The sequence below is a fragment of the Palaemon carinicauda genome, chromosome 45, assembly GCF_036898095.1.
Source record: "Palaemon carinicauda isolate YSFRI2023 chromosome 45, ASM3689809v2, whole genome shotgun sequence".
Classification (NCBI taxonomy): Eukaryota; Metazoa; Arthropoda; class Malacostraca; order Decapoda; family Palaemonidae; genus Palaemon; species Palaemon carinicauda.
Genome location: NC_090769.1, coordinates 24,746,029 through 24,764,539, shown reverse-complemented (window position 1 = coordinate 24,764,539; position 18,511 = coordinate 24,746,029). Strand labels below are relative to the sequence as shown.

At 47.0% G+C, this 18,511-nt stretch overlaps 1 protein-coding gene and 1 pseudogene across 3 annotated transcripts in view; both read right to left on the bottom strand.

The window, feature by feature from the left end:
* The window catches only part of wash (washout), a 136,634-nt gene that overhangs the window by 14,561 nt on the left and 103,562 nt on the right, over positions 1-18,511 (bottom strand). For all 3 annotated transcript variants that reach the window (XM_068367116.1, XM_068367114.1, XM_068367115.1), the window contains exons 4-5: positions 16,375-16,515; positions 8,073-8,227 (exon numbers count right to left, since the gene is read on the bottom strand). In XM_068367116.1, coding sequence (XP_068223217.1) covers positions 8,073-8,227; positions 16,375-16,515 — 296 coding nt within the window. The remainder of the gene's footprint in view (positions 1-8,072; positions 8,228-16,374; positions 16,516-18,511) is intronic.
* On the bottom strand, positions 1,728-1,846 carry LOC137635033 (5S ribosomal RNA; annotated as a pseudogene).

Below are 18,511 nucleotides of genomic sequence, written 5' to 3'. Positions count from 1 at the left end.
GCTAACCTCTCGATTCCTTTACTGGCAGGAAAGAGAAGGTCTTGGGACATCAGATACAGAATGGAGACTCGAAATCTTGAAGGAATAGGACCGAAGGGCCGGGACCCCAAGATTCTGAGTCTAGCCAACAACTCAGGAGCGAACCTGAATGTTGCCTTCCCCTCTTCCTTAGAAAGGGCGGAGTCGTACGAGACCAAGAAGATTGCTTACACACTGGCCGCGGCCAGAGTGAGCAGGAGACCCAAGACGGAATACAATCCGAGGCCTGTCGTAAAGGGTCTTGAGAAGATCTCTTAAGGGACTAAAAAGTCCGAGCCATGCTCCAAGTTGGAGGTCTTCCTCCGACTAGGGCAGGGACGATCGTAGCTTCGCATGAGCGAGGAAAGATCCAGCGGGCAGGAAAAAGTTATTCCTTTAAACCTGAAGGTCAGGGAAAGGCTGAGCGACAGGCTTCATTGCCGAGAGCGGAAAGGAGTTTCCTCCCGCCGAAAGGCAATAAGACCGTTATTGCTGGAGAAGAGGCCTCAAGGGAAGAGGTATATCTCCCACGGCACCAACCACCGAAGACTCCTCACTTTGCCTGGAAGACCCCTGTGGATGACTATCGCAGATGACGCGACCTCAGTCCCGCGACTGTAGCGGGTTGTCTCTTCTTGAGGAGGAGGCGTAGTGTCTCCAGGCATGAAGCTAAAGCAACGCCCCGGTTCGTGAAAGATGTTGCAGTGTGGTTGTTTGAGTAGTCTGTGCCGTGGGAGAAGCTCTCCCGGGAGTTCCGTCAGGGGAAGCAGAGGGTCCAGAAACCGTTCTACGCATAGTCCCAGTGGAGCTCTCCCATTGAAAGGGTGACAGACAACCTGGTCTTGTTGAGACCCATTCTCCACAGACAAAAAGGAGGGAAGACGCAGGCGTCGAAGTTGTCCCACCATCACCGGAATGCATCTTGCCAGAGTCTCGGGGTTTGAGACTGGGGGGAAGAACAGCGGAAGCTTGAGGTTCCAAGCTGTCGCGATCAGGTCCCCCTGACCAGGACTTGCTGGTTACTCAAGGCCAAAGACCCCCAGGTACACTCCCTCTACGAGGCTCTGCTCGGATAGTCGGAGAGAACATTCCTCTGCCTGGAATGAGAGAGCCGATGGTGGTATTGAGAGTATCTCAATCATCTCGGTATCTCTACTGCAAGATGTGAAGGTGTGAAAATGCGTCCCCTGCTGGTTAGAACACACCAGAATCATGAAGTCGACGCGCACGGAGCGACTCGGCAGGAGCTGTAGGATCTGTAGAGGGGCCAGACTACGGCCCCTAAGCCTGCCTGAATGATGGAGAGGTATCCTTCAGGTCCTGACCATAGGCCTGGACCGGAACATGCCCCCCCCCCCCCCCCTTTCTTTGACGAGTCCGAGAACCGCATAAAGAATATGGGGAAAGGACGAGAATATCCACTCCCATCAAGAGGTTCCATAGGTCAACACCCATTGCAGGTATAATAGTTCCGCTGGTCCCATAGGGGCCAGGAAGTCCGGTTAATCGTTGCCTGAAACCACCGGAACTTGGACCGCCCCACATGGAACTTATCCTGAGGCGACCGTTCGGACTATAGAAGGGTCAATGAGGAAAGGAGAACTAGGAAACGTTCCAAGGTAGGGCTGAAAGCTCTGCTTGACTGAGAACAGGTACTGCGACTCTCCTCAGCCTTGCCACAGTCAACTGAAGGGAAGGCTCGGAGGATGTGGCAACAGAATCTGGTGTCCCCAGGTGGTCACCCATCCAAGTACCGACCAGAGCCGACATTGCTTAACCTCGCTGGACGGACGAGAAGCGGGGTTTGCAACGTGGTAAGGCCGTCGACTCAATATCATGGCCAGATACTCCAGATGTTGAGGCAGAAGAAGAGAAGGCTCCTAGCAAAATACCATGAACCCACACTCATGGTAAGCATCCGGAAGCTTGTCCCGGCGCTGAAGAAGGTCGAACCCGAGCCTACCGGAGTTGACCAGCCCTCCAAAAAGCGAAGGAGGCGGAAGCCTGCACCTGAGCGGCCATGAGGAAAGCAGGGAGAGTTCTCTGGGGAAAAAAACCTGCGATGCCACGGCGGGATCGCCACACTGCATCATAAGCAGGAATACTTGCAGTCTAGGCTGAATTCCACGAGCTCCCTGGAAGATGGATGGAATGGAAACTGAAAGTACCCGTCCTTCCGATCCAGGGTTTAAGGAGTCCTGTCGCCTCGTTACCAGTCTGATCGATTCTGCCGTTTGTTCGACAAACTTGATCAGGGCTGAGAGGTCGACTACGGAACTCCCGTCTCAGATCCTTCCTTACAAGAAAGGATCGACTGAAGAAGCCGGGGTTGAAGCCGACGATGATCCTATGGAGGACCTTCGCCTAAGGTATGGATCATTCTGCCCAACTGGGCAACTCTTGCCGACGCTATGGTATAGAGGTTCAGAGACACTGAATTCGCTGACAGAGACGGCAGGCTCGATATCCTTGGCTGATCACAGAGATCGTGCGGGAATGGGCATCGGGAAGCTGTCATCCGGATGAGTAACCTTAAGCATCCTCCCAGCGTGAAACCTGCAATCCTAGAGTTCGTGAACTCTGCCGCTCCCTCTAGGACTATGCCCCCCCCCGGGGGAGCCTCCTGTGCCATCTGTTCCTGACAGGAGGAAACTGCAATTGGACACCTTTTCTCAGTTGTCGTAACCGATAACTTAGGCCGACGTGGTTGAAAGAAAAAGGCGTTGGGGCCCTGCAGAGTCTGGAAGAAAGCGCCTTGGAGGAGTGAAAACGGAAGTCGACTTCCTCTGCACAGCCGCCGTCTAAGTCTCTGTGCTTGGGCACAAACAGACTCTTCTCAAGGATGGCCCTTGCTCTGGCACTCTTCAGACCCCGAGACCGGGGCAGAGCCACACTGGACTTTGGGGCTTTCCGAACGTCAGACACTTCATCCAAGATCGTGTCTTTGCCTTCACGGGGGGCGATGACTGGATCTATAAGCCCATTAAGTTGCCTTATCAGGCTTAGGACCTGCCAGAAGGTATGTTCGGATTCCTGCTGATCTCCTCCCTGCGGGCTGGCAGCTAAGTCTCCTGTCCCAGGGATCTTTTCCTGGGGTGAAGCGTAGACGTTCCACCGGGGAGCCGTGGGTTCCTGGCGAATCCTCAAAAGATGACTTCGGGACGGTCTTGGAGTCCTTGGATTCCCTCCTGGGAGGGATACAGGATCCCAACAAAGAAGTTCGAGGAGCCCCTTCCTCACGAGACGATTCTCCTCCATGAAGCGAAGTCTCCCCCCTTGGTGCCGAGGGGAAGACTACCGCTTCACTGGACTCACCCGAGGACGGAAAGGCCTCGTCCACGGGAGAAGGAGAAGGCACTCGAGCAGGAGAAGGGGGCTTCGCGACAGACCTCTTGGGAACCAACTTCGCCCTGGGGGAAGTCACCACGAAGTCCACTCCTCTCTTTCTCTTCAGCGTAGGAGAGACAGCCGTTGGTTTGTTACCCTGGTCGGCGAGTGCTGGCTTCATAACCCTCACTAACGCCCGCGCCAGGGGACCAAACCAAGTCTGTTGCTCCAAGGACACAGAGTCCGAAATCCTCGCTAAAGGGAAAGGGATCGGGCGATCCTTTGGAGTGGACCCCACAGTACCTGCCTGAAAAGAAGGTGGGGAAGAATGATGTACTAACTTCTCCTCAGTAGTATCCTTGTCCTGCACTACCAACCTGTGTTTGGGTGGAGACGATCCCGAGCGTTGTCTAGGAATACGCGTTCCTGCTGCCACCCCCGGCTGCGGAATTCGCCGCGAACGATGGTCGCGCGGGCGAGTGGTCCGGCGAGCGGTTGCGCGGGCGCGCAGGCGAGTGGGCGCGAGGGTGGGCAGGTGAATGAGCGCGTGTCCGAGGCGGCGAACGCAAGCGTTGGCGCGATGGCGAGGAAACGCGCTGCCGCGTGGTTGAGGAAGACCGCTGGCGATGTGGATCAACAGGAGATCGGTGCTGAGCTGGTGAGCGCTGATGCGCAGGTAGGCAATGGCGCGTTGTGGCATGGCGACGCGTTGGCGAGCGATAGCGAGCAGCATGCGCCGGTGAGCGATCGCGCAATGGTGAGCTAGTAGCCGGCGAGCCATGTCCCTTTAGAACCTCCAGCTGACGAAACGTTGGCGCGCAGGCTGTAACACACACGGGCGGTCCGGAGATAGCTGACGCGTAGAACGCTGGTGAATAGGCGATACCAAAATCGCCTGAGCGCGCTGACGAGCAGGTGAATGCTGGCGAGCAGGTGAACGGTGGCGCGTAGGCGATCGTTGACGCGTGGGAGAACGCTGGCGAGCAGGTGAATGTTGGCGAGCAGGTGAACGCTGGCGAGCAGGTGAACGCTGGCGAGCAGGTGATCGCTGGCGCGTAGGTGATCGCTGGCGAGCAGGAGGTCGACGCGTGAGATCCTGTGAAGGAACAGGTGGCGTGGCGCGTTCACGAGCAGGAACAGGAAGATCGCAGGTGCGTTGGCAAACATGTGCTTTGACACACGTGCTGAACGATGTCGCGTAGCCACAGGGTCAGAAGACTGATGGCGAGCAGGGAGCTCAGCAGGAACTGTAGGATGGTCAGAGACCACAGGGCGATGATCCTCAAATGAGCGCTGAGGCTCAGAAGAGAGCTGATGAGCAGGAGAGCGAGGCGAGGAGGGCGAATATCAGGAGAGCGCCGACGAGCAGGAGAGCGCTGACGAACAGGAGAGCGTTGGCGAACAGGAGAGCGCTAGCGATCAGGAAGCGCTGATGAGCAGGAGAGCGCCTGTGCGCTAACACTGAGCAGGAGCAGGCCGGAAGACCGTTCCTGTCCGCCGGGAGACTGATGTCCGTCGGAAGACTGTTGTCCGTCGGGAAGACCGTTGTCCGTAGGGAAGACCGTTGTCCATCTGCATCAGGGCGGATGAAGGAGTTGTAGGCAGCAAACGTAGATTCAAAAAGGCGCCTCTTAGCCCCCTTATATGGAGATGAGAGGCCCTTACGACGAGGCGGACGGTGAGCCTTACGGCGAAGGAGGCCAACAGCAGCAGAAGAATTGTCCGAAGAGGAGTCTCTACGAGTGTACTCTCTCGCGAACGAAAGAGAAACACTTCGTAGAAGAGACTGGTTAGCCAGTGACCTAAAAGGAGTAATCCTCCGAAGAGGGGCTCCTGCAGTTGCCCAGCCCCTTGAGCAAAACTACAGGTGTGACCGCTCAGCACCAAGAGCATAGTCGCATGAAAAAAAGGCAAGAAAAGAACCCCCCAAAAGGGGAAAAACTCAAGCCTGGACAGGAAAAACTTCCCTCAGAAGGAAAGTTACCCACCCAAGGAGGCAAGCCTCCTGAGTTCTAAAATGAACTGGAGAGCTGTCAATCGTCACGGGAGTACTTCCAGTAGGAGACACGCCCCTGACGAAAATCCAAAGGGGAGGCAGCAACAGCCGAATCCCCAGGCCTCCTAAAGACAGCTCACACCGGGCCATATTACAGAAACGAACTAAATAGGTAACTGTAAAAAAAAAAAAATAAATAAAAACAAAAAACATTAGTACACATTCATTCCCCCGGGAAGGCTCCGAAGAGGAATCCCGAGGGAAAGGAAACAAGAATTACACAACAGGCACGTGCCCTCACAACCACTTACACTCACGGAAGGAGAGCTGTAACCTAAACAGAATTATAACAATTATAATTATGAAACTATGTAATTATGTAATTTAAAAAAGAATGAACACTAAAGAAAGAACGAAAACCCCGAAAGGAATCGTTCTACAAGCTGAAAAAAATTAACAACTACAATTAGATTCATAAACTAATTGAGACAAAACGTACGGCGTAGCAACCCCCCCACACGGGAAGGAAGCTACAAGGGCGTAGTAACACGTAGTAAAAGGGGTGAACGACCTCAAGAGAGAGAGAGAGAGAGAGAGAAAGACCGAAGTCAAACTCGATCCCAACCCATAAAATTACGCCGTGGTGGCCTAACTGCCGAGGACTCCACGGAGATATCGTACACTACACACACAACTCTGAAAAAGGAAACTTACTGATTTTTATACTCAAATATATATACAAACATGAAAACATGTTTACAATATATTGAGTAAAGGAAAAGTAAGTGATTAAGTAAAGACAAAACAAACAATGGCTGCCAAGCGAGGACCAAGACAGAGACGTCTATCCCAGTCCGAGCCAAAAGTGAAAGTGAGCATTCACCTGTGTGTGTGTGGGGGGGGGGGGGGGAGCTAGCTACCACTCCCCTACCCCCCGCTAACTAGCACGGGGGTAATACACCCTCGTTAAATTCTAATGGCTCGCCATTTCAGCTGCGCTAAAAGGTAAACCCAATGTAAATAGCGTGGTTTGTATTTTGGTTACGAAACAAATAGCAAATGAGAGCACAATTGGTTAAAATCAGAGATCACATCAAGTAGAAAGAAAAGAGGTTCTACTAGGATATAACATTGCAAGTCCAAGACTAGGAGAAAGTTTAATTGATTAGAGCCTATTGAGAATAGCATTTTATTACAATACTGTACTGTATCTAAAAATTAACTCTAGCATTAGCAGAGAACACAGTCAAGGTGTATAGCATAATGAATGCCCTGACTGTCCTCCACCTTGCCGGAGTAGAGAGCCGTTCAGCAGAGCTATTACTGAACATACCCTAGGTACAGACAGTTAGACATTATGCCAATGTGAGGTGCAAGGAGTGTTACAGAAAGAAAAAGCCAAGGGAACAGTTCAGTAGTACTGTACTATAAAAAGAATGTGGTGCAATTCAGAAACACTAGCTAGTCTTTCATACAGATGAATATCTGATAGGAACTGGACTGTACATTGTAAACTGAAGAAACTCTTTCACACAAAGGGACATCAGCTCAAAATAATTACTTGTATCATGATCAATGGGCTGGTATAAATTCCACCACCCACTCCCCTATTAAGGAGGATGGGTAAAATACTTCTTTAGGATGAAAGAATGGAGCTAAAAAGTGCAACTTACCAGTATCAAGTCATATACAGCAAGTAAAGGTTCAACTACGTTGTTTGCAAGAGAGGGGACAGAAAAAATCAAGAGCCAGTCATTCTACCATTCATCACAGACTTACATCTACATGTTACTATAGATGAAATGCTTCCTGTCACGTGTCAGAGCCAGGTTGGCGACAAAACTACTTTAGCAGCCACTACAGGACCAAACAAAAAGGTGTCAGGAACTTGTGTATATACTCATGTAGATAAAAGGTAGTGAAGGTGGTTTGTTATTTCCAAACTCCAACCTTCAACACCTGGCCAACTGAAAGGTTTCTCTTGAAGGCTAAGCTGGGGCCTATACTGTACTCCTGACTTCATAAATTCTGGTCCTACCAGGTACCTCAACTCTTTCAGCAGTTGAGGCACACTCTATCCAGATTGTCACACAATCCCAGAAAGAGATCATGTTCCTTAGCATCTCTTTCTTAGTGCAGGCAGTGGTAACAAAAGGTCGCTGATACTCTAGCCTGAGATGTTGAGTCCTTTTGTTTAGGTGGCAACACAGAGCCTCACATGAAACAAAAGCATTTCTCAATCACCACCCAACACTTTAAGTAGAGAGGGGATGAAGAATTTCTCGAAGCTGGAGTCATGCGCTGACAGGTTCTGTGTTTTGGCCACAAACACTGGTCCAAAACTAAAGGAGACTTCCTTCCAATTAGTATGGGTGACTAAATAAGAGACCATGCAATTCACCTACTCTCTTTGCAGATGCTAAGGCTAGCAAAAAGACACAATCTTGAGAGTCAGATCTTTATTTGACCTCCTCCTCAAAGGCTTATACGGGGTAAGCATAAGAGCCTTGAAGCCAAGGGTCACATCCCAATCAAGAGGCCTAAAGTCCCAGAGTAAGCAAGATTTCTTGAAGCTCCTCATGAGCATGGACAACTCCCACAAGGAGGAGAGGTCTATGCCCTTTAGTCAATAGACCATGCCTAAGGCTGAGAGGTAGCCTTTGAGCATTAAATAACTACAGAGACTAAGTGTATTTCATTCTAGTTTCACAGCATACCACTGTATACATACGGGTTATGAGTCGTGTTATATAGCAGCAAGGAAGAGACTGACGAGAGATGAGGAGGTAATCTTCCTAAACCATCTGCCTGACTTGCTTCTTCCAACCCTCGTCCTTTATTAGCAGCTCCTTGGCGTTCTCGTACATGATAAAACTGTAGTTTTTCCTAAAAAAAAATTTGAAAAATTATGAAAACCAAAATATTGTATTCCTGTCACGTAGCGATTCAATTTTGATAATGATACCAATAGCTAAAGCACAAAAGAAATAATATGAGAATCAATCTGTTTACTTTCATATTCAACAGTTCAAATTCTCTCTTAGTAAATGATAATTTAATTTTTGGTGCCTAAGATAGGGAGGAAGCCCCACATCATGGGAGTCTCATCTACACTGATTTTCAATAGTGACTAAACTTCCTTTACCTCACTAAGATTGCTGTGGTGTGACAGGTACAGAAATCATACATTGTTAATTTTCATGTCATTAAAATCATATTAACTTCATAGACTAATGATATATTTTTCATAACTTGAAATTTAGTGATTTGTTCCCAACAAATACTTTAGGTATATCTTATTTTGTCTATTCCTGGTTCAAAATCAAGTTTCATTAATATGAATAAAAGTGTGGCAAATTTTTTGCCCGGCATTACCAGATGTTTTGTAAGAGGATTTAAAAGAGCGCTGTTAATATAATTAACGGATACTTGCTCACTGTCAGTCACTGTAGTAAATATGGACAGTCCAAATGGCTCCTGCAAATACCTTCACCTACCAATCGAGGCCAAGGAAATATCCTGAAATGCTTCATTTTACGGAAACATTAAAGAGGTGCATCGAAGCCTATCAAAAGAACATATGAAGCAAAAGTGTCATAGATACTTTTTGCAGACTTAACAAGCAAGATTGATATATGTTAACTATATTGGAACTTCCAGCGCTTCAATCGAAAAAAAAACAAAGTGACTGACTTTCTATGATTTTGATGAAAATATACTGGAAAGAACAATGTAAGACTTCTAAGAATCAAAAGGAAATTCTTAATTTCGAAAAATTGCTGGTCGCAATGAAAGAAAATGTTTTGGTCCAAGAAATGTGTGTTATAAACATGGTTTTGATATAATTTTCTTGATACTTTAATAACAATTATTTAATTAACATTCTATTAGCAAAGCTATGAATGAATTGTGTGTATTGTCATAATCCTGGTTCTCGAATACAGTAATTGGTCTTGATATTTTATGAAGAAAATTATATATCAACAGTTTTGTCTGCGCAAAGGCTTTGAAGGCTATTGAATAATGTATTGAAAAAATTTTATTTTCATTAGTAAAATAAATTTTTGAATATACTCACCCGGTGATCATATAGCTGTCAGCTCTGCTGCCCGACAGAAAAAACCTACGGACGGAATACGCCAGCGATCGCTATACAGGTGGGGGTGTACATCAACAGCGCCATCTGTCGAGTAGGTACTCAAGTACTCGATGTCAACACAGAACCAATTTTCTCCTCGGTCCACTGGGTCTCTATTGGGGAGGAAGGGTGGGTCCTTTAATTTATGATCACCGGGTGAGTATATTCAAAAATTTATTTTACTAATGAAAATAACATTTTTCAATATTAAACTTACCCGGTGATCATATAGCTGATTCACACCCAGGGGGGTGGGTAGAGACCAGCATATATGTTAACATTAAGAGCTAAGTATTTCGTATTTCATTTTAGCAGTTATTCAAAATAACAAACATAAAATTAATAAGTACCTGGTAAGAAAGTCGACTTGAACAATTACTCTGCCTTTTTAAGTACGTCTTCCTTACTGAGCCTCGCGATCCTCACAGGATGCTGAGCGACTCCTAGGAGCTGAAGTATGAAGGGTTGCAACCCATACTAAAGGACCTCATCAAAACCTCTAATCTAGGCGCTTCTCAAGAAAGAATTTGACCACCCGCCAAATCAACCAGCATGCGAAAGGCTTCTTAGCCTTCCGGACAACCCAAAAAACAACAATAAAAAACATTTCAAGAGAAAGATTAAAAAGGTTATGGGATTATGGGAATGTAGTGGTTGAGCCCTCACCCACTACTGCACTCGCTGCTACGAATGGTCCCAGGGTGTAGCAGTTCTCGTAAAGAGACTGGACATCTTTAAGGTAAAATGATGCGAACACTGACTTGCTTCTCCAATAGGTTGCATCCATTACACTCTGCAGAGATCTGTTTTGTTTGAAGGCCACTGAAGTCGCGACAGCTCTAACTTCATGTGTCCTTACCTTCAGCAAAGCATGGTCTTCCTCATTCAGATGGGAATGAGCTTCTCGAATCAAAAGTCTGATATAATAAGAAACTGCATTCTTCGACATAGGTAAAGAAGGTTTCTTAATGGCGCACCATAAAGCTTCTGACTGGCCACGTAATGGTTTAGTACGTTTCAAATAGTACTTAAGAGCTCTTACAGGGCATAGTACTCTTTCTTGTTCATTTCCAACCAAATTAGCAAGGCTTGGAATCTCGAACGATTTGGGCCAAGGACGAGAAGGAAGTTCGTTTTTGGCTAAAAAACCAAGCTGTAAGGAACATGTAGCCGTTTCAGATGTAAATCCAATGTTCCTGCTGAAGGCGTGTATCTCACTGACTCTTTTAGCTGTTGCTATGCAGACGAGGAAAAGAGTCTTCAAAGTGAGATCTTTAAAAGAGGCTGATTGAAGTGGTTCGAACCTTGCTGACATAAGGAACCTTAGTACCACGTCTAAGTTCCAACCTGGTGTGGCCAACCGACGCTCCTTCGAGGTCTCAAAAGACTTAAGGAGGTCCTGTAGATCTTTGTTGTTGGAAAGATCTAAGCCTCTGTGACGGAAGACTGTTGCCAACATGCTTCTGTAACCTTTGATCGTGGGAGCTGAAAGGGATCTTTCCTTCCTTAGGTATAAAAGGAAGTCAGCTATCTGAGTTACAGAGGTACTGGTTGAGGATACTGATTTTGACTTTCACCAGCTTCGGAAGACTTCCCACTTCGACTGGTAGACTTTGAGAGTGGATGTCCTCCTTGCTCTAGCAATCGCTCTGGCTGCCTCCTTCGAAAAGCCTCTAGCTCTCGAGAGTCTTTCGATAGTCTGAAGGCAGTCAGACGAAGAGCGTGGAGGCTTGGGTGTACCTTCTTTACATGCGGCTGACGCAGAAGGTCCACTCTTAGAGGAAGTGTTCTGGGAACGTCTACTAGCCATTGCAGTACCTCGGTGAACCATTCTCTCGCGGGCCAGAGGGGAGCAACCAACGTCAACCTTGTCCCTTCGTGAGAGGCGAACTTCTGCAGTACTCTGTTGACAATCTTGAACGGGGGGAACGCATAAAGGTCTAGATGGGACCAATCCAGAAGAAAGGCATCTATGTGAACTGCTGCTGGGTCCGGAATCGGTGAGCAATAAATTGGGAGCCTCTTGGTCATCGAGGTTGCGAACAGATCTATGGTAGGCTGACCCCATAAGGCCCATAGTCTGTTGCAAACATTCTTGTGAAGGGTCCACTCTGTTAGGATGATTTGACCCTTCCGGCTGAGGCGGTCTGCCATGACATTCATGTCGCCTTGAATGAACCTCGTTACTAGGGATATGTTTCGATCTCTTGACCAGGTGAGGAGGTCCCTTGCGATCTCGTACAACGTCATCAAATGAGTCCCTCCTTGCTTGGAGATGTACGCCAAGGCTGTGGTGTTGTCGGAGTTCACCTCCACCACCTTGCCTAGAAGGAGGGACTTGAAGCTTCTCAAGGCCAGATGAACTGCCAGTAGCTCCTTGCAGTTGATGTGCAGCGTTCTTTGATCCGCATTCCACGTGCCCGAGCATTCCCGACCGTCCAATGTCGCACCCCAGCCCGTGTCCGATGCGTCCGAGAAGAGAAGGAGGTCGGGGGTCTGAACAGCCAGTGGCAGACCCTCCTTGAGGAGAATGTTGTTCTTCCACCAAGTCCGTGAAGATTTCATCTTCTCGGAAATAGGAACCGAGACCGCTTCTAGCGTCTTGTCCTTTCTCCAGTGAGCAGCTAGGTGAAACTGAAGGGGTCGGAGGTGGAGTCTCCCTAACGCGATGAACTGGTCCAGTGATGAAAGCGTCCCTATCAGACTCATCCACTGTCTGACTGAACATCGGTCCTTCTTCAGCATGGACTGGATGAATTCTTGGGCTTGACTGATTCTGGGGGCCGACGGAAAAGCCCGAAAAGCTTGACTCTGAATCTCCATTCCTAGGTATACTATAGTTTGGGATGGGACGAGTTGGGACTTTTCCAAATTGACCAGGAGACCCAATTCCTTGGTCAGATCTAGAGTCCACTGTAGATTCTCCAGACAGCGACGACTTGACGAAGCTCTTAAAAGCCAGTCGTCCAAATAGAGGGAGGCTCTGATGTTTGCTAAATGCAGGAATTTGGCAATATTCCTCATCAGTTTGGTAAAAACTAGAGGTGCCGTGCTTAGGCCAAAGCACAGGGCTTGGAACTGGTATACAACCTTCCCGAAAACGAACCTTAGAAAAGGTTGGGAATCTGGGTGGATGGGGACGTGAAAGTAAGCGTCCTTTAGGTCTAACGAGACCATCCAGTCTTCCTTCCTGACCGATGCTAGAACCGACTTTGTCGTCTCCATGGTGAACGTCTGCTTTGTGACAAAGACATTCAGAGCACTGACGTCTAGCACCGGTCTCCACCCTCCTGTCTTCTTCGGCACTAAGAAGAGGCGATTGTAGAAGCCCGGGGATTGATGGTCCCGGACTATGACTACCGCTCCCTTTTGTAGTAAGAGAGACACCTCTTGCTGTAAAGCTAGTCTCTTGTCCTCCTCTCTGTACCTGGGAGAGAGGTCGATGGGAGTTGTTGCTAGAGGGGGGTTGCGCAAGAATGGAATCCTGTACCCCTCCCTGAGTAACTTCACAGACTGTGCGTCTGCGCCCCTGTTCTCCCAGGCCTGCCAGTAGTTCTTGAGCCTGGCTCCCACTGCTGTCTGAAGAAGGTGGCAGTCAGACTCTGCCTCTAGATGACTTGGAACCCTTCTTCTTGCTCCCACGTTGACTTCCGGCACGAGCACCTCCTCTGCTGGAGGCTCTGCCACGAAAGGGCGGAATGAACCTTGATGCTGGAGTGTCCATCCTGGGTCTAGGCACGGAGGGCAAAGGGGTGGCTTTGCGTGCGGATGACGCCACCAGGTCATGAGTGTCTTTCTGGATCAAGGAGGCGGCAATCTCCTTGATCAACTCTTCAGGGAAGAGACACTTCGAGAGGGGAGCAAACATAAGCTCCGACTTTTGACATGGGGTGACTCCAGCTGACAAGAAGGAGCAAAGGTGATCCCGCTTCTTGAGGACCCCGGACACGAAAGAAGCCGCAAGCTCACTAGAACCATCCCGAATGGCTTTGTCCATGCAGGACATAATGAGCATGGAAGTTTCCTTATCAGAAGGGGAGGTCTTCCTGCTCAACACTCCCAAACACCAGTCCAAGAAGTTAAAGACTTCGAATGCACGGAAAACTCCCTTCATAAGATGGTCCATATCCGAAGGAGTCCAGCAAATCTTGGAGCGTCTCATAGCCAGCCTGCGGGGAGAGTCTACCAGACTTGAGAAGTCGCCCTGGGCAGAGGCAGGAACTCCCAAGCCGAGAACTTCTCCCGTGGCATACCAGACGCTAGATCTGGAAGGAAGCTTGGCCGGGGGAAACATGAAGGATGTCTTCCCAAGTTGCTTTTTGGACTGCAACCACTCTCCCAGTACCCTTAAAGCTCTCTTGGACGAGCGAGCGAGTACGAGCTTCGTAAAGGCAGGTGCTGCTGACTGCATGCCTAAAGCGAACTCAGAGGGAGGCGAGCGTGGTGCTGCAGACACAAACTGATCCGGATATAAATCCTTGAACAGCGCAAGCACTTTCCTAAAGTCTAAGGAGGGAGGCGTGGTCTTGGGTTCGTCGATGTCCGAGTGTTGGTCGTCAAGATGTGCAGCTTCGTCATCATCAGAGATTCCATCGTCTGAATGTTGAGGAGGAAGAGGCAACGGAGTAGGTAAAAGCTGGACGGCTGAGTCCGGCAGCACGGGTGCATGCGTGGCTGCACTGGACCCAACGTCATGCCACTGTTGGTCAGTCTTAGAACTGGCAACAACCATAGCTGAGTGGGTGCGCAAAGCGTCTACTCCCGACTGTGGAAGGATAGCGGAGACCACCGTGGGTTGCGGAGGCTGACGCACAGCGTCAAAACACGGCAGCTTAACTCCACCCTCCTGTTGTTGTGGTAGCTCACGAACGGCAACGGAGGGTTCCGTGCGTCTGTGAACGTCAGCATGCGTCTGGCAGGGTCGACTGCGCATGGGTGGAGGAGTTCTCACAGCTGGAGTGTGGGAGCCGGCAGCCTCAGCGTCTGCTGGGCGCACAACCGTGGTAGGTTGTAGGCTAACGGGTGCAGCGTTAACCTTCTCCGCACGAAACTCCTGCATAACAGCAGCTAACTGAGTCTGCATAGACTGCAGCAAAGACCACTTAGGGTCTACAAAAGCGGGTGCGGCAACAGACGGAGTTACTGTCTGTTGTGACTTAGGGTCTACAACAGCGGGTGCGGCAACAGACGGAGTTACTGCCTGTTGCGGTACCACTATGCCTCTCTTAGGAGGTGTGCAGTCGTCGGAGGACTGCAGCGAGTCCGAACTGACCCAGTGGCTACACCTGGGCCGTTGGACTTGCTCGGAAGGGACCTTACGTTTGAGAGGCCGTGAGACCTTGGTCCATCGTTTCTGTCGAGAAACCTCTTCCGCAGACGAGGAATGAACGGGCTCACTCGTCTTCTTGTGGGTGGGACGATCTAGGAAAGATACGTCCGAAACCACGGAGGGAACGTCTGTCCGCTGATTAAAGCCTGTCGAACCCTTTGGTCGTACGACATTGCTTCTCCCCTGGGCTTGGGAGCTTGCAAGAGGTCCCGGACTGGGAGGACGACAGGCACGAACAGACGCACCCTCATGCGTAACACTGACACTTTTCACTGCACTGACACTCACTTCACTTCCCACTGCACTTTTACCTTTCAACTCCCTGACGTCAGCCATGAGTTGATTGCGGTCATTCGCCAATGACTCGACTCTCTCACCTAGAGCCTGGATGGCACGCATCATATCTGCCATTGAAGGTTGATGAGAGCTAGCAGGGGGGTCGGGTGCAACCACTACAGGGGAAGGAATAGGTTGTGGGGCATGGGGAGAGGAAAAATCAATTGAGCGAGACGAACTCCTCCTGATCCTATCCTTCTCTAGCCTACGTGCATATTTAAGGAATTCTTGAAAATCGAATTCCGAAAGCCTAACGCATTCCTCACATCGATCTTCCAATTGACAGGCTTTACCCCTACAATTGGAACAAATGGTGTGCGGATCGATAGAGGCCTTCGGAAGACGCCTTGAACAGTCCCTAGCGCTACACTTCCTGTACTTGGGGACTTGAGAAGGGTCAGACATCTTGAATTAGTCAAAGGGGGGAATTCAAAATCTATCCAAGTCGTCAACAAATAATCCAAAATCCAATAAAAGAATGCAAGGAAGTATTGAAGATAACTTCTGCACAGCGATAGCTAATAACCAGAAATGAATACTTCACCAAATAACGTGAAAATCAATCCAGAAAACAAGAGCGTATTTAGTAGGTCTTCCGGTGGCACAACAGAGAGAAAATTGATTCTGTGTTGACATCGAGTACTTGAGTACCTACTCGACAGATGGCGCTGTTGATGTACACCCCCACCTGTATAGCGATCGCAGGCGTATTCCGTCCGTAGGTTTTTTCTGTCGGGCAGCAGAGCTGACAGCTATATGATCACCGGGTAAGTTTAATATTGAAAAATTATAAATAAGACAAAATTGTTAAACTTTTTTCCTCTTCAAAAGACAAGGAGCGAGTTTAAAGACGCTACATACATAACCAGAATCTAATACTCCAGTACTTACTTTAATCATTAATACATAGAAAAATATTTATATTTGGATGTAAATAGAATCAGGAATGAAAATCAAATTACAATATAAATAAACTGGTATATTTTGGAAGTAAACCTTTAGGGTCTAAAGCAAATTTTATTAAGAAAGATTATCTCTGCAGGAAGCATCTAAAGGGCCTTACCTGTGGATCTGACAATTCTGCTTTCTCTACCTGGTCTCACCCCAGCAATCTTAGAAAACTAACACACCATATGCACTTATTTTTACTACCTTACGTTGCCAAAAAAAGGATTAAAAGTAATAGATTCGCATTTACCGGTAACATGAACATTTCTTTAAAATTCTTACCTGAAGAGCTGCTGGACCAATTGGTATGCTATCTTTCAGCTTCACAGGTGTTGGAGTAAAAGGTATAGGAGTAATGTTATTCTTTAGAGGGACATAAGGCTCGTACTCTTCCCCGCCTGGAAACTGAGCACAAGAAAATACCTGTAAATAAAATAAAAAACATCAGATATTTCATAAGAGCCAGTAGAGTATAGAACATGGGTTCACAACCTTTAAAATCACTTTGAGGAACCCTGAGACATATTTTCTCATCCCAAGGGAATCCCCCCCCCCAAAAAAAAAAAAAAAAACACATACAAAGAAGAATAAGTAGAAAAATAAAAATATACCTTAAGTTGTAAAAGTATAGAAGACACAGTATATTTGCTTTTATTTCTTATTGTATAAAATACAAAATGTTACAGTGTTCAAGAACACTTCTTTAACAATAGTAGCTACATGACCTAAAACTTGAAAATATTGTAAACACCAGTCAACATAGTCGTAGGTTTTACCTTTAGTGACACTTTGGACAAATTTCTGAAAAACACACCCACAGTTCTTCTTTACAGAGAGAAAGTAATTTTTAGATTTGCTTTTCACACTACTAAAGCATGAAAATATTTGCTCACAAAGGTAAGAAGTAGAAAATTTAGGAGTATAATATCCAACTCTTTTGCTGAGATAAATGGATATTCTTCCACAAAAATCTAAAGCACATCAAATGGTACTTCGTTAAACATTATCCTTGAGGTTTTACCAAACTTTAGATCAGTTATTTCTTCCTCTTTTTGTAGATTGAGCAGGTTTTGTGGATTTAAAGAAAGCTAAGTATAAGGCTTTCTAACCCAATCATACAAATCTGATGATAAATGTGGGAAGTATTTATAAAGTTTTTCAGCCAGTGATTCCATATGACTCATAATTAAGGGAATGATTTCTTGATAATCAGTCTCTGTATCAACTTAAAGTAAGAGTGGAAACATTTAAACATTGCCTCTCTCGAGATGTTTCAGCCATACGTCTGTTTTTGAAAGCAATACGCCTGTCTGTCTAGGTCAGAATGTTTTCTTAATGCCTCTGTACACTCAAGTTCAGGTTACTTAAATGGTGATAAATGTTTATTAAGTAAGCTAATTTCATCTGCTAGTTTGTGGATTCAATGTTTCCATAAAAACTTTAGTTCATCGTTGAATTTGAAGAAAAGAAGCAAATCTTCTCAAAAGCTTAAACACCCTTGAAAGAACTTGCCCTCGAGAAAAACATCTGAACTCTGAGTTCAAATGGAATATCATATGACCTTTTTGCATATTTTCACACAACCTGGCAAACATGTAAGACTCAAGTGGGTATTGCTTTATGAAATTGACCATGTTAATAGTTATGTTTAGAACTTGCTTTAGTTCATACCCAATAGTTTTTTAAACTAAAACTTCTCGGTGGCGAAGACAATGAGTCGCCATAACTTCAGGGTTAATTTTTACGTGATTCAAAGCCTTTCATTGAGCCAGTCATGGACGGAGCACCATCAATGCAGATTCTAACACATTGATTCTAGGACAAACGACAAGATTCCAGATATAAAGAATGTTTTAAAACTATCTTGCCCTTTGGTCATGTCTGGCAGCTCTTTACAGCAAATAACTTCTCCTTTATCTCGCCCTCCTTTTCAAATCAAACATATGTTAGCAGCTGAGCTGTACCAGATATATCCGTTAAATCCTCAACTTGCAAGGCAAAGTTTATATGTTTCTGTATTTCAGACAAAATGGCGGAAATATTTTGGGACATGTCATCCACAAGCTTTCTAACTATGTAATCAGAAACAGGAACTTTGTTTGTTTCTTTTACAGCTTCCTTGAAAATTGTTGTCTTCACTATTATTTAACAAGCAGGCATTCCTATACCGTCATCAATAGTGTGACCTTTTAATTCTTTTTAGCAACTTGCTCAGTCACTAAATACCTCTCTTATTGGGGCTTTTCACTTGTAGGTATCTTCTTTCCATAGAATTCTCTTTGTTTCTTCTGTGAATCCATGAGTCTTTGGAAAGAGTCAACTGATTTATTAGACCAGTTGCTGCGATTAGTAGAGAAATCTTACTTCAACTTTCTGGGGATCATAGCTGTGTTAGCAAGTTTTTTTTTTTTTTTTTTTA